General features: G+C 45.5%; 1 protein-coding gene across 3 annotated transcripts in view; it reads left to right on the top strand.

Moving 5' to 3' along the window:
• LOC142662162 (AP-2 complex subunit alpha-1) overlaps positions 1-16,289 on the top strand; it is a 42,116-nt gene that overhangs the window by 577 nt on the left and 25,250 nt on the right. For all 3 annotated transcript variants that reach the window (XM_075840168.1, XM_075840170.1, XM_075840169.1), the window contains exons 2-4: positions 8,313-8,381; positions 13,299-13,441; positions 16,077-16,270. In XM_075840168.1, coding sequence (XP_075696283.1) covers positions 8,313-8,381; positions 13,299-13,441; positions 16,077-16,270 — 406 coding nt within the window. The remainder of the gene's footprint in view (positions 1-8,312; positions 8,382-13,298; positions 13,442-16,076; positions 16,271-16,289) is intronic.

Genomic DNA, 16,289 nt, shown 5'->3' with positions numbered 1-16,289 from the left:
GGTGGATGGTGAGGGCAGCCTGGCACACTAATGGTGGGTGAGGGCAAAGAATAACAGAATGGTTGTGTGAGCTGGCACTGGGCATGCAACAGGATGAATGAACTGGCACTGGGCATGCTGCGGGCACTCTGGTAGGTGAGCAGGTGCTGGACGAGTATTGGGCACTAAATAAAGCGTGTACTGAAGGGAGAGCTGGCACTGGGCAAGCTTTGGGTGAACTTGTGCTGGACATGCTTTGTGGGCATTTATGGGGGAGCTGGTGCCAGACAAGTATTGGGTGCACTGATGGGTGAGCTGGCGCTGGACAAGCATTGGTTGGGTTGTTGGGTGGATGAGCTGGCGCTGGACAAGCATTGGTTGGGTTGTTGGGTGGGTGAGCTGGCGCTGGACAAGCATTGGTTGGGTGGGTGAGCTGGCGCTGGACAAGCATTGGTTGGGTTGTTGGGTGGGTGAGCTGGCGCTGGACAAGCATTGGTTGGGTTGTTGGGTGGGTGAGCTGGCGCTGGACAAGCATTGGTTGGGTTGTTGGGTGGGTGAGCTGGCGCTGGACAAGCATTGGTTGGGTTGTTGGGTGGGTGCACTGATGGGTGGGCTGGCGCTGGACAAGCATTGGTTGGGTGGGTGCACTGATAGGTGAGCTGGCGCTGGACAAGCATTTGTTGGGTTGTTGGGTGGGTGCATTGATGGCTGAGCTGGCACTGGTCATGCATTGGGTGCACGGATGGGTAAATTGGTGCTGGATAAGCATCGGTTGTGTTGATGGGTGGGCTGGCACTGGGCAAGCATTAGGTGCATTGATGGGTGAGCTGGTGCTTGAATAAACATTGGTCATGTTGACGTGTGAGCTTGTGATAGACAAGCATTAGACACAGGTGGGTGAGCTGGCGCTGTACAAGCATTGGGTGCATTGATGGGTGAGCTGGTGCTGGTTAATAGAGCGCTTGAATGTACTGGTGCTGGGCATTTAATGGACATAATGTTAGGGTATGTGCACACACACTAATTACGTCCGTAATTGACGGACGTATTTCGGCAGCAAGTTCCGGACCGAACTCAGTGCAGGGAGCCGGGCTCCAAGCATCATAGTTATGTACGATGCTAGGAGTCCCTGCCTCGCTGCAGGACAACTGTCCCGTACTGAAAACATGATTACAGAACTGGACAGTTGTCCTGCAGAGAGGCAGGGACTCCTAGCATCGTACATAACTATGATGCTAGGAGCCCGGCTCCCTGCACTGAGTTCGGTCCGGGACTTGGGGCCGAAATACGTCCGTATATTACGGACGTAATTAGTGTGTGTGCACATACCCTAAGGGAACTGGCGCGGGGCGTGCAATGATTGTTATCTCAGCCAGTGCAGTGATTGCAAAGGACTGAATGACCATTGAGCTGGCACTGGGCATGCAACCTGTTGTGAAAATACTCCCAGCATGCTCTGACAGCTGGAGGCTGGGACTTGTAGTTTCGCAACATTTGGAGCGTTGCTTGTTGCAGATTACTGATGGAGAGCTGGGCGAGCAGCGGATGATGAAGCAACGGGTGAGCCTGTGCTGGGCAGACAACGCGGGCGGATAGATGAGCAGGCTGGTCAGTGACTCTGCCTCTGATTTTACTGTAGATATAACAATATACTAGCAGTGTCACTTGTTTCTTCCCAGCTCAGTTGCTTTTATATATTTTGAACCCTTTCATTTATGGGCAGCTGTGTCATGTGATCTCAATGTGATCACCAGAATAGACCATGCCCTCGTGTGGAGGTCCGTCTCCGCGGTGTAGGTGACTTCCTGTTAACTCCTTTCCACACTCCGCTCCCCCTTCCTTGTTCCTCTGTGTGTCCCCCGTGTATATAGTGCTGTTGAAGAGATCATTTCTTCCATCTAAGGGGCCAGGAGTTCAGTGATATATCATGTGAGTCCATTCAACGATTAGCTGCAGAGTTATAAAACTCCCCTGACTCGCACTAACTGTCTATGCTATCTGTGTGCAGAGTCCAGTGTCATCCTATGAGATGCTGCTCTCCCCTGCCGCCTGTGTAAAAACTGACATGGAGAAATCTATCACTAGCAGGAAGCAGAGGAGATGCACTGAAGCTGCATTACATGCAGTGTGATGAGACTCCGCCCCCTCTGCCTCTAAAAAGCCAGAAGCATCATGGGAAATGTAGGCTGCATTAGGTGAACCATATCAGACGGAAAGAAGGTACCAAATGGCAGACAATGCATAAATTGCACATGAACTTAAAACAGGTCTTCACGAGATCCTCTACATTATTCTTTAATAATAACCTATGCTGCACTATATAAGCAGAACAAGAAATAAATGCTGGAGTGCTTCTTTAAGATGGCTATGGATCGTTTATTAGCGGTTATCTAGCACATAGATGGTATGAACCCTTTTCCATATCTCCTATTAGGGCATATGTACGTCATAGAAGAGGAACCCCCGCTCTGGAGCCGCTAACAAAGAGCGACTATGGTTTTTGGCCTGTCCACGTATTATACGGTTGGTCATTTATTTGAATTGTCGGCATGTAATGCTACATATGTGCTGCAGAGGGAGCTATGGTCATTCGTATATTTCTCTGGAGATGATCGCTGATCGGCTGCGTCCATCACCGCTCCAGCTTCTATGAGACTACTGCTATATGGCCTCATTCACACAACTACCGATAATTATGCTACTATCACACCATTATTAAGACGGGACAAATGCCTCCCATTGTTTTCAATGAGGCAAAAACCGCATCGGGCAGCCGCATACCGAATGGCCCTATGGAATGATGCTAATCTGCGTGCGTAAATGCGGCAGTTCTTCTGTTCAGAACCGCAGCGGAAATCCGAGGGTCTGTTTCGTATTTCTAGCACAGAATCTCAGCCACATCCATGTTGGATTTTACCTTAAGAAAATGTCTGTGTGTGAACATGGCTTTATGGTGCATTTACATGAGACTTTGTATTTGAGTGCACACTTAAAACCGCGATCTGTCAGTGTGGTTTCCTGCCGAAAACTGCATGACAAAACTGGTGATTCGCGGGATAACCCGGCTGCGGTTGTACACGCAGTTGATGCAGTTTTGATCACACTGTCACAAACGTCCCGTGTAAATACGCCCTTAGGCCCCATACACACGACCGTATTTTTTCCCTCCCGTAAATACTGGCCGTAAATAAGTGTCCGTTGTCACGCGTTTTTAACCCGTATTTACGGACCCGTAAAAAAAGGGGCTGGAAATGTCACCTGATCGCTTAGACGCCATTTTCTCTGCTCCTTTTTATTCAAAAATGTAAATCCCCTGAGGTCGCCTTGTAATACTCCTGTAATTACGGGAGCCCCATAGACTTCTATGGGCTGCCCGTGCCGTAATTACGACCTGAAATAGGACATGTTCTATATTTTTCAACGGCCCGGGCACCTTCCTGTACGCATACGGGGAGGTACCCGTGGCCAATAGAAGTCTATGGGCCCGTAATTACGGACGTTTTTACGATCGTGTGCATGGGGCCTTACCTGGACACATGGTTATCACACTTCATTATGACGCTCGTGTTTGGGGTGGGGTGAGTTCTTCTTCTTTTTTTTTTTTTTTTTTTTGTATTTCCTGCCATTGTGTTTCTCTCCCTTTTTTTATTATCGCTGCACATGTCAAAGTTGCAGAATTGAATGTTAAGGCCCAGTTCACTTAGTTTTTTTTGGTGTTGATTTGACGCAAAAAAAACGCATCTAAATCTTTGCCAAAAAACGCCTTGAATCACCCTCCATTTATATCAATGGAAGGTAGAGGCGTTTTTCTTACCAGGGGGTTTTTGACTGCTCGTAGAAAAAAAATAAGCGTCTTGCCCTTTTAGTGCGGTTTTTGCCTCTGAACCTCCATTGATATCAACGGGAGGCAGGAAAAAGACGTGCTGCTTGTTTGAAGCGTTTTTTTTGGACGCGTTTTTGACTAATAACCACCCGTTTGCTCCATTAAAAAAAACATAAAGTGTCAAAAAAAATGCTGGCATTTTCAAATCTGCATCAAATAACCTGAAGGAATTTTGAGTCAGATTTTTATTGAATTTTTTTTTTTTCCTGCCTGACAAACTGTGTGAACTAGGCCTTGGGCTAAGGCCCCATCCACACAGCCGTAGTTTTTTATCCGTAATTGCGGATAAAATACGGACACATTCATTTCTATCGGCCACAGACCCCTGCCTGTATATTTACGGGAGTGTGTCTGGGCCGTAGAAATGAGCTGCAAAAAATAGGACGTCCTATTTTTGGCACTTACGGACCGTGCTCCTATACTTATTGCTCTTTACACCCAAATACTGACTGTAGATGCTGCACGGACGTGTGCAGAGGGTCTTCGGGGTCCCGTTGCACGCTCCGACCTGGGCTCAGCGCTCGTTTGCTCCTTTCACAAGAAGCTTTACATGGTTGTGTATGGGGAGGAGCAATTGTTACTCGTCCCCATACATTTCCAGCATGTTGGCCGCACGACTCCTAGTTTACACAGGGAGATGCGCTGCCGGTAATGATAAGATTTCATGTTTCATAAATTATACGATCAATCGATGAACCAGCGTGTGCAAAAAATCTGTATCAGAATCTCAGAAAATAGTGCGTTTTTTTTTCTGCGCATATTGCCATGGAAATCATTACAAGTTCTCTGCATGTGTTTTACCTGCGGAGTTTGTGTGAATCATTGATTGTAGGAAACGAATGCATAGGTGCAGGTTTATTGTGGTTTTAACTGCGGAATTACAGCAAATCTTAATTCAGTGCAGAATTGGCGCTCCCCGCACGACTTTTCCGTGGTTTTTGTTCTGCAGTGTGTGGCTGAGATCTGCAGAAGTCTCATTCACTATGCTGCAAAATTACCGCGCAGAATTCCGTTCAGCACGTATCCTGCCTGTGAGGACATACCCAAGTCCTCACGAGTCGAATTTGCTTATGATTATTTCCGCACTGAATCCTGTGGACTTCCTAAGAAGCAAAACATTTTGTTTAAAATCTGCACTTGCGGATTTTGTTGCGGTTCCACTGGTGGCTGCATTACCTGCCGTTTTCTTTTCTCACATTAAAAACAACAAATCCGTGCTCGTTCCGCAACAGAGGTTGACTATTTTTTTGTTAGTTAAGAGCATAAAATAGCAGCTAATAGAAATATATATATAATAGCGACCTGTTTTCCATCTCCTTTGACATGTCAAGTTTGTTCATCCTCAGGCCATCAGTTTCAGGAAGGTGCGCGCTATAAAGTTCCCAATGCCTGGCACGCACATTATATTTTACAAGTATCGGACATCTGGCACTGCCCACGTCTCCCACTCTCTGCACGTCTCAGATTCCTAGAGTTAGTGAGAAAACGTGATTTTCCATTCACACAGCTCTTTCAATTTTTTATTTTTAGATCACAACGTGCTCTAGATATGACAAAAATATAACACAAAAAACTTGTGCGCTTATCTGTGTTACATAGGTTGAAAAAAAAGACACAGGTCGATCAAGCTCCACTTGTAAATCAATTCAATACTGACATATTATCTGCCATCACTACCTCCCGGGGTCGGGCATTCCATAGTTTGACTACTCTAACTGTAAAGAACCCTTTCCTATATTGATGTCTGAAACGTCTTTCTTCCACACTCAATGGGTGTCCCCTGGGCCTTTGTAGAGTCCTTGGAAGGAACAGATTATGTGCTGATTCTCTGTATTGACCACACATATCCTTATACATGTTAATAACATCACCTCTAAGACGTCTTTTTTCCAAGCTGAACAAGCCCAATTTCTCTAGCCTTTCATTGTAAGCGACACCTCCCATCGCATTTAATAATCTAGTTGCCCGCCTTTTGTACCTTCCTATGTCCTTTTTACAATGAGGAGCCTAAAACTGAATTCCATATTCAAGATGGGGGTAATATTACATTTGAATCACAGGTCTCTATTGTTACACCTTAAAATGTGAATTGCTTTTAACGCATGTCTTGTTTTATAGGAACATTTCCGTTAGCTGTTTCTTTTAAAGGCTATGTCTACTTTTTCATATACCTCTCCTGTGCACATCTATGTGTCTCCATGGTTACAGACTGCAAAACTCGGTGTAGTCTGAATGTGATTTGCCCTTGTGGCTAAACTACCGAATGTAGATGGAAGTGGAATAACACATGACTAAAGGCTGTTTCCGTCTGTCCCATAGACATTGAATAGAGCGGTGGTCACGTGCTCGACCGCTGCTCCGTTCAAGCACCTCTTCGCTCTAAAGGGTGCATTGAGGAGGACCTGGGGGTTCAGGGTCCCTGTTCTTGCTATCGGTGGGGGTCCCAGCGATCGGACAATTATTACCTATACTGCAGATAATTATTGATTCTGGGACAACCCCTTCAATCCAGCAGGGATCAGCACACTGGTCGGAAAGGGGTAGCAAGGTCGCGTTCATAAAGTTTGCTGAAGTTCCCAAAGAGCGGATAAATCTAGAAGGTATAAAACAAAAAGAATAAAATAATGACACTTTCGTGAATTGCTGCACATTCCAAAGCTCGAAGATGACCGGTCATACACCTGAACAGACCCTGTACACTGGCGCGCAGACTCATGACTATTGTATCGAGGTGCAATGTTCTAGGGGACAATACTCTACATAATACACCATGTGATGGATGCGCACCATGTATAAAATTGTAGGTACGGTATGGCGCCATATAATTCTGTAGGTGCCATATTACGAGTCTGCACCACATGGAGACTTGATACGGTCATGTTTATAAGGCCTTAAACTGATCTCCATTTGCATGCTGAGCGTTGACAACCCCCCCCCCCCCCTCGTCCTTTGTGTTTCTGTATCTGAAATTGTGATGGGTATATTAAAGGGGTTTTATGAGTTGATTGTAAAAGGAGCCAAGGTAGGGGGGAAATGCAGTAAAATAAGGAATGTCACCAGATCTCCCAACCCCCCCGGCGTTCCAGCGTAGCTGCTCCGGTCCGCCCCGCGGCTGTTTGTTTGATATAGCTGCAGTGATGTGCCCATATATCCATGTGATCGCTGCAGCCACTTACTGACCTCTGGGTATACGGCACAGGATCGCTCAGGAAGTAACTGGGAAGCGGGCATGCGCGGCCACCGCTATAAAAAGATGCCCAACAAACAAAGTCACAAGTGTTGTCCTATACTGGGTTAGGACTATGTGATTGGTATACGGCACGTCACTGAGGGATGCAGAAAAGTCGGGTGACGAGCAGGCCTAGCCGAGAACGAATACCCTTTTGAAAATTTGAGTGAATTAGACGTTTGTTCAGGGGGTGACAAATCGGACAACCCCTTTTTAAAGGGTAACTAAACTTTCAAATAACTTCTGACATAACTTTTGACATGTCACTATGACTTGATCAGTGGGTGTCCGAGCACCAAGTCCCCCACCGATCTCTAAAACGAATAAGCAGAAGCGCTCGGTTGAGCGCTGTGTCGCTAAGTTTCTGATCGGCTTTTCTGGGAAAGAATAGCAGTTGGTGTACGGGCTCATAGACTTTCTATTGAGCCCGTACGTCTTAATTACTTTTCCAGTTTGATTTCCATTCTGCTTAATAAAATCTAATTTGGATCCTGCAATATAATCCTGTGCGGCCTCACCTCTACCCCTGCTGCACATGACTCATATTTGCATCACCCAACAATGCATGCTCTCTCGTGCTGCCCGTTCACTGTGGGTACCTGCATTTTTAGCTGACTGTACATCCAATATAGTAAAGTCGATTTACAAACTTGAATGGGCACCATGTAATACTACATTTGCCCTGTAGCAGCCAGATGAAACTGCCCCATGGGGGTCCCAGTGCAAGAAGGTGCTACAGAGAGCAATGTGGCTGCCCAGGATCACCCCTACATGTATTGTAAGCGTAACCAGAGACCAGTCACGCCTTGGGCGGACGTGCCAACTCTAGGGTGGCAAAAAGCCGTACCACTATTGCGTTAGAAAACCACGGCATAAAATTGTTAGATATGTTGGTTTTTGTTAAGTTGTTCTAGGGCAATTGAGCTGCGTCAATGGAAAACTGTAGTATTTGCTATTTTGCATGTCAGTATTTCAATAGTGGAGTCCGTAAATTGAAAATCTTGAGGGCGCGGCGCAGGGTTTGGCTACTTTTGTAGGCGTTTTTTTTGTATTCGGGAACTTGCAGCAACTGAAAAAATGATTGGTGGTTACGGACAGCGTCTCCAGTATTTCAGTATTCGCATGAAATTACATGCTTTATGCAGGATGGGGGCTGGTGCTGAGCGCCAGGTTTTCTGAATATTATATATTCAGTAACTACCTTGTTTTTTTGTTTTCCAGGTAAAAGCAAAGAAGCAGAAATTAAAAGAATAAATAAGGAGCTGGCTAATATCCGGTCAAAATTTAAGGGTAAGTAACCAACCTTACAGGGTACCCGTGCCTTGGAAATTTGAGTTCTTAGGCCGTAGTCCGTGCATAGTCCATACAGACTGGTGCCAGGTACTTGTGCTACTCTAGTGCTATAGACTGTATTGTGGCTGCAGTCTGTATATAGTAGCTACAGATGGATTCTCTGATGCTATGCAGTACATATTATGCATACTATACACTTTAGGATGTGAGGAGTGGGAGCGGCTGCTGGTCTTCTGATCAGTAGGGGGGGGGGTGTGCAGTTACAGTTGTGAGGACATTGAGCTCTATATTGGAAATTCCTCATTGCTCTTGTACGTAACCGTTTCCAAGGTGGAGTATGGAGCAGGCTCGGACATCTAACTATTTAAAAGAGGGGGGGTTGCCCCTATGGCCGGCTTTGGATACGTTCGACCAGTGCGGTCGCACAGGGCGCCAGCCGCCACACTACAAGAGGGGCGCCAGCGGTTGTGTGTATCCCCGCGCCGTTGCAACTACCAGCAGGGATACACACACACTAACTGCAGTCGACTTTCCACCCGGGCGCTTCTTAACTTAGAGGCTGTAGCAGCCGTAGCGGCTGCTAGCGGTGACACCGGGCATGAGGGCGGTGGCGCCGCTAGCAGCCGCTGCGGCTGCTATAGCGGCAGCGACGGCACTATAGCAGAGAAAGGAGGTATCTCCCTGCTCTGCTGTCTACTGGCGCCATTTTAGCTCCCTGAAGGAGCGGAATCACCATGTGGCCGGGGATTCCGCTCCTGGAGCGCTGCTTGATGTCTCTGTCCATGTATGGACAGTGACATCAGGAGAAACTCCTGAAGCGGAATTCCCAGTCACAGCAATGCAGACGCTATGACCGGGGATTCCACTCCAGGAGAAGCCAATGACGTCATGGACACAGACGACAGGAGCTTCACCTGGAGTGGAAGCGACGGTCACAGCATCTGCAACGCTGTGGATGGGGATTCCGCTTCAGGAGTCTCCCCTGATGTGACTGTCCAAATATGGACAGAGACATCAAGCAGCGCTCCAGGAGCGGAATCCCCGGCCACATGGTGATTCTGCTCCTTCAGGGAGCCCCTCACAACAGTTTCATCCCTTAACCCCCCCCCCCCCCCCCACCTGCGACGTGTTTGCAGGTTGCTGATAATTGTCAAGGCGGCATGATGATCTAATAAGGACCCCCGGAGACTGCCATCTCTGTTCTCCTATTAAGTAGAGGGCTTAATAGTAGAGCGGTGAAAGTACAATATAGTGCCACATGTAAGCATTGCAGTATATTGTGAAAGTTATCCAATGATTGCTAGACAAAGTTCCAACGGGGAACTACTAAAAAAAAAAAAAAAATCACATATATGTTTTTTTTTTTTTATATACGAAAATATATTGAAAGTTAAAAAAATACTTTTCTCATTTTTCCCCTGAATTAATGTAAATTTTTTTTTTATATAATATGTAACTTAATAGGTATTGCCACATCCATAAAAGTCCTAACTATTCTGATATAACGTTATTTAACCCGCTCGGTGACATCTGTAAAAAAATAACCTCTAGAACTACTGTTTTTTTTTTGTTCAACTTGTCTGCCCCAAAAAATGGAATAAAAAGTGATCAAAAAGTTGCATATACCCCAAAATGGTATCAAGAAAAACTACAGGTCGCCCTGCAAAAAACAAACCCCCCTTGCCGCATGGAAAGATAAAAAAAGATATTGTTTTCCGACGAAAGTGGACAGAGGGTGATGTCAAGAATCGTTCTGATGAACAGGAGGTGCGCGGTCAAGCAAACTGCAGCCGAATACAACGCTGGTGCTCCAACTAACATGTCCGAACACACAACTCGTCGCTGCTGAGCACGGATGGGCTATAATAGCAGAGGATCAGTCCAGTGCCATTGCTTTCTAAGGGAAATCAACCCCAGATTCCAGTGGGCAAAAGAGCTAAAAATGAGATCACAGCGGGAAAAACCACCTTGTCGGATAAATCCCTACTGATGGGAGAGTCCGAATTTAACGCAAGTCGCATGAACGGTTCAGGCTGGTGGAGGTGGATAATGGTGGGATTATTTCTCGGCACACCCTGGGTCCTCGGATACCTGTGGATGGCTTACCTAAGCATAGTGGCCGACCAAGTTCATCCCTTCATTGCATCTGTGTACTCTATGGCAGAGGGACCTATTCGAGGCAACTGCGAGAAGCTATCCTGGCTGCATGAGACCATATTCCAACACCTAGAGGAATCTGTGCCACAACCAACTACTGCAGTTCTCCAGGACAGAGGAGGTCCAGCGTGCTGCTAGATGGGTGAAATAAAATGGCCATTCAGTGTATATTACATTTAATATACCATCCACCGAGTATAATTTGCAATGTGAACTCTCGTATTGTCCGCGTAGCTGAGTACTCCCACCCAGTCCATTTTTTAAATATATTTTTTTTAAGTCTCGGCCGTCATAAGGCTGGGTTCACACAACCTATTTTCAGACGTAAACGAGGCGTATTATGCCTCGTTTTACGTCTGAAAATAGGGCTCCAATACGTCGGCAAACATCTGCCCATTCACTTGAATGGGTTTGCCGACGTACTGTGCAGACGACCTGTCATTTACGTGTCGTCGTTTGACAGCTGTCAAACGACGACGCGTAAAAATACATCCTCGTCAAAAGAAGTGCAGGACACTTCCATACATTATATGCAGGACACTTATTTGGACGCTTTTGGAGCTGTTTTCTCATAGACTCCAATGAAACAGCTCCAAAAACGGCGCGAAAAACGCGAGTTGCTCAAAAAACGTCTGAAAATCAGGGTCTGTTTTCCCTTGAAAACAGCTCTGTATTTTCAGACGTTTTTGGTCACTACGTGTGCACATACCTTAAGGGTATGTGCACACACACTAATTACGTCCGTAATTGACGGACGTATTTCGGCCGCAAGTACCGGACCGAACACACTGCAGGGAGCCGGGCTCCTAGCATCATACTTATGTACGATGCTAGGAGTCCCTGCCTCGCTGCAGGACAACTGTCCCGTACTGAAAACATGATTACAGTACAGGACAGTTGTCCTGCAACGAGGCAGGGACTCCTAGCATCGTACATAACTATGATGCTAGGAGCCCGGCTCCCTGCACTGTGTTCGGTCCGGTACTTGCGGCCGAAATACGTCCGTCAATTACGGACGTAATTAGTGTGTGTGCACATACCCTAAGTGTTTCCTGCAATCCAATTACGGAGGGCATTACCTTTTGTATAGATGGGATGGTATCCTTCCTTCATGGCACTGGTTTGCTGCAGTCTTCACGCACAGGAGACTCGGCGCCATCTTCGGCCTCTATCACGCCGCTCCCTTTTTGTTTTACCATGATTGCGTCCCTTTGCCGTAGAATGCGGTTCTTCCGGCCACAAGAACTGATCAGTAAGTAAATACATTCCCTATCAGGGTTAGTGAAGTGACTTTTCCCCACTAACTCGGGGTGTAGTCTTGGAGCAGCGGAGCTCCTGGCCGTGCGTCCGCTCACCTCTCCGCTAGGCCATGCCCCCCCACAACGCTCTGCAGTCTTAAAGGAACAGTGTCATCACAAATTATTTTTTTATATGTTAAAGATGTTAGTGCTTTATTAAAAACGTTTATATTCATTTGTGTGTTTGTGTTTTACTTTTTCTTATTTTTACACTTTTTCTTCCCTATGGGGGCTGCCATTTTTTGTTCCATTTCTGTGTGTGTCGATTAACGACACATACAGACATGGAATACGGCAGCCACAGTCCCATAGGGACTGCGAACGGCTCCCGTCCCATTGACTTCAGTGTACGGCGTCTGTGTGGGAACTGCGCATGCGCCGCTCCCTCACAGTCCAATTTGAAATTGGCGCCGTCCGGCGCCATTTTCCTGTGGACCGGAAGTCGCGGCCGGACAGTAATATTACTACTTCCGGTCGCGGCTTCCGGACTTGTGCACTTGCACCAGCGGCAGCAGACGGAGCGGACGGGCCGGAGGGAGCCGCGGCGGCAGGAGCAGGTAAGAGATTTAAATGTATGTTCGTGTTTGTGTGTGTTTACTACTGTATGTAAACCTACTACACTGTGTGTTAGCTCAAAAAATGGCGACACACAGTGTAGGAGGTTACACCGTTCAAACCCCTCGTTTATCCCGGCACTAGCCAGGATAAAGGAGGGGGGGATGCTGAGAGCTCACTAGAGCGAGGGCTTTTAACCCAATGTTGCAATGCTGCAATTTTGGGAATAGCTCCATCTAGTGACCAGAAATGGGTAATATTATAAATTAGAATTAATTTATAATATTTCCTGACTAGTGAAAAAAATAAAAAAAATTTGAACAATGTTTAATCACCCACACACTACATGTTTAATTTTTTTTAAAAAAACATGTTTTTCTGGCAACACATTCCCTTTAATCATGCGACTGTACATCGCCTCTGTAGCTTAGACCATAGATCACAACAATAATGGATGTAATGTATTCATGATTGCAAAAAATCCAACCATGTTGGATTTTTTTTTTTTTTTTTTAGGTTGTTGCAAATCCCACCCAATTATTTTTTCCTTCTTGTCCCCGTGGAGTTCTATTAAACTCCTATGTGATCTGACAATGTGGTTTTAATATTTTCACCTTGAAAAAGAAGGCTTCTCTGCTAAATTTCAGAATATTGCACGCAAAGTTGCCTTGTATGCAATAAATCCACAAAATGTTCCAATCTGGAGGGATGATGACCCTACAGGACTGTCCGTAGGAATTGATAAAGAAATCCATCTGAAGGTCATTTTACAAGTCTGTCGTTCTGCGCTTTATTACATCGGATATTAGAAGTCGTCTGAGCATTTGTGTATTTATGTCATCACTCAAGGAAAGATGCATTCGGCTTTTTATCACTGTTTTTTTGTTTTTTTTCTCTTTACTAGGAGACAAGGCCCTCGATGGCTACAGTAAGAAGAAATACGTGTGTAAGCTCCTCTTCATCTTCCTGCTCGGCCATGACATTGATTTTGGGCACATGGAAGCTGTCAACTTGCTGAGCTCGAATAAGTACACAGAGAAGCAGATAGTAAGTAACCAGACACGTTCTCCGAGACGTCATATATGTCATCAGCTTTTACCTAGAGGTGTCTACGGTTAGTATTTGTATGTTAGGGTATGTGCATGCTGTGTCTTCAGGCCTATTTCGGGGCGTAAACGCCCAAAAATACGCCTGAAAAAACGGAAGCTAAATGCCTATAAACGGTGCGCAAAAAAACGCCCTGTAAAAAGGTGTCACTTCTTGAGCCGTTTTTGGAGCTGTTTTTCATATTGTCAATGAAAAAAACAGCTCGAACGCCTCAAAAAAAAGTTTTCAGCTTCAAAAATGGCTAAAAATCAGACGCTTATTTGTAACTGTTCCTAGTTAACCCCTTGCAACGACAAGTCCTTAATGACCGCTACGTTTTTTTGCCGCTCTGCCTTTTTAGCAGCTATAACTTACATTTTTTTCATTGATGTGGCTCTATGAGGCCCTGTTTTATGCAGGAGAAAGTGTGTTTTCTTTTTTTTTTTTTTTTTCTTGTGCAGTTTGTGGGTGCAAGTAAAGACCTGTGTGAAATTTCTGCAACTATTTTAGCCGTTTGATTCTAGCCAAAAGTAATTTTTCCAGGTGTTTTTTTTTTTTTTTTATCCCATTCACGTTTCACGCTAAATAACCTGTGGTTATTACGGTCGTGTAGATGCCTAATATGTGTAGGTTTTGTTTTTATGTAGTGTATGGGCAAAAAATATATATTTTATACTAAATAATTACCGTATTTTTTGGACTCTAAGACAGACCCAGGAAAAAAGTCATATTTTACAAAGAAAAAATAATTTGTTCAGTTTCACCACATTCTGAGAGCCATCACATATTTTTTCATTGTTTGACCGGTGAGAGGGCTTATTTTTTGGGGAAAAAATGGGAAATGTTTGTTTATTTGTATTTTTTTTTTAACTTAAATTGTAACAAACAGATCTAACTATTTTTTTTTGCACTTTTTTTTAGTTCCCCCTAGGGGACTTGAACCAGCGATCATTAGATTGTTGGTACAATACACTGCAATACATGGATGAGTTACGGAAGCCACGTAACTCGCTGAGCTACACTATTTCTGTAATTCCTATAGTAGTGAATGGCAGCTACAGAAGCAGCGTAGCTCAGCGAGCACTTGGCTGTTTCCGTAACTTGACCATGTAACCAGGAAGTGGCCAGGAGACAGCGGAGCCGGGTAAGATAGAGATAGGTGTGGGCCCCAGAGGTGGGACCTGCATCTATCTGACATGTATGACCTATCCTGTGCATATGTCATTAATGTCCTTCATGGGAAGACCCCTATAAATGCCGTGGTCGCTATTGACCTTGGCATTTAACTAAACGGCCAGGAACAGCGCCATCGCTGTTCCTGGCCATTAGAGCAGCGTGTCAGCTGTAAAACACAGCTGACATCTGGAGTGTATTGAGCGGTCTCAGCGTGTGAGCCCGCCCCGCTACAAACATCCCCTCCCCGCTCCATGATGTGCCAGCACATCACTGGTTGGGAAGGGGTTAAGTAAGAAGCTGTCAAGATTTATTCTTGCTGAAAACTTTGTCTCATAGTCTGAAAAATACAGTACCTTTTTTTTGTGGACATTTTATTAAATTATTTTTTTCTTAAACGTATGTATTTTTAACAACCTTTTATTTTTTTACATACTTCTGTATACTAATACATTACACTGTCACTATGACAACACTGTGCCCAAACAGCAGGTATACTGAACATACAGCCCTGAGGTCCCTTCTAGGTCCCCAGGGCTGACTGCAGAGTGTTCCCCAGTCGCCGATCTCATCACTGGGTTTCCGGTGACGCGATCGAATAGGGGAGTCCCTTTTGATCATGCCATGGTCAGACCGCTGGCGATTTATAAAGGGTTAAACAACTTGGATCAGAGTTCTTTTCCGATCCCAGCTGTATTCAGGGGTCTTCTCTAATTACAGGATCTGTAGTCAGTGGGAATGGTCAGAAAGGGGTTAAACCAACAATCCACAAGCCTCAAAAAGACGTTGAGTCCTTGTCCTGAGGGCATCCTCCTAATCATGGTGCATTCAATACAAATAATTAACAAAAATAAACCTGCTCAAAGATATTACCCCTCCACTTTAGTTTATTGCCTCCTGGCGTGCGTCTGGGAAATGTAGTTCCCCACAGCAGAGATGGGGTCCGCGGTTCTTGACCAGCCATTTTGCCTGTGACCGAGCTGCGGGGGTCCTGAGTACAGCAGGGAAGGCTTCGGCTGGTGAATACACAGCTGGCAGGCATTTTCAATATCTAAATGTTTATGGGAATTTCATTTTTTTTATTGAATGTTGAACAACCCCGTTTAGTTGCTCTGTGCTCCTTCGGCTTTTGTAAGGCCTGCTTGACTTTACCCTGGAGTTACCAGCTCGGCTTATTATAGTCCATGGCCCGACCCTGGTGTGTATTTGATCCTTTTTTGTAGCTATTGGTGGAGGTCCCAGTGGTTTCTACTGCCCCATGTAACATTTATGGTATATCCTGTCAACACCTCTATGCGATATCATTGTTGTGGATGAAAGACGTGTTCGTTGTCTCTGCATGATTTCTGTGGATTTATGCCAACCGTTTGTTGCCCTGGTCTAGTTGAGTTGTCTTTGATGGATCTCGTGTCTCTTGTTTTAGGGTTATCTTTTTATCTCCGTTCTGGTGAATTCCAACAGTGAGCTTATTCGTCTTATCAACAATGCCATCAAGAATGACCTGGCCAGCCGTAACCCCACCTTCATGTGCCTGGCCCTGCATTGCATCGCGAACGTTGGCAGCCGGGAAATGGCAGAAGCTTTTGCCTCCGAGATTCCCAGAATTCTCGTTGCAGGGTAAGACTATGTTCTGTGT

Source organism: Rhinoderma darwinii, chromosome 10 (genome assembly GCF_050947455.1).
Source record: "Rhinoderma darwinii isolate aRhiDar2 chromosome 10, aRhiDar2.hap1, whole genome shotgun sequence".
NCBI classification, from domain to species: Eukaryota; Metazoa; Chordata; class Amphibia; order Anura; family Rhinodermatidae; genus Rhinoderma; species Rhinoderma darwinii.
Note: the sequence above shows the minus strand (reverse complement) of the source record. Positions and strands in the feature narration are given on the sequence as shown.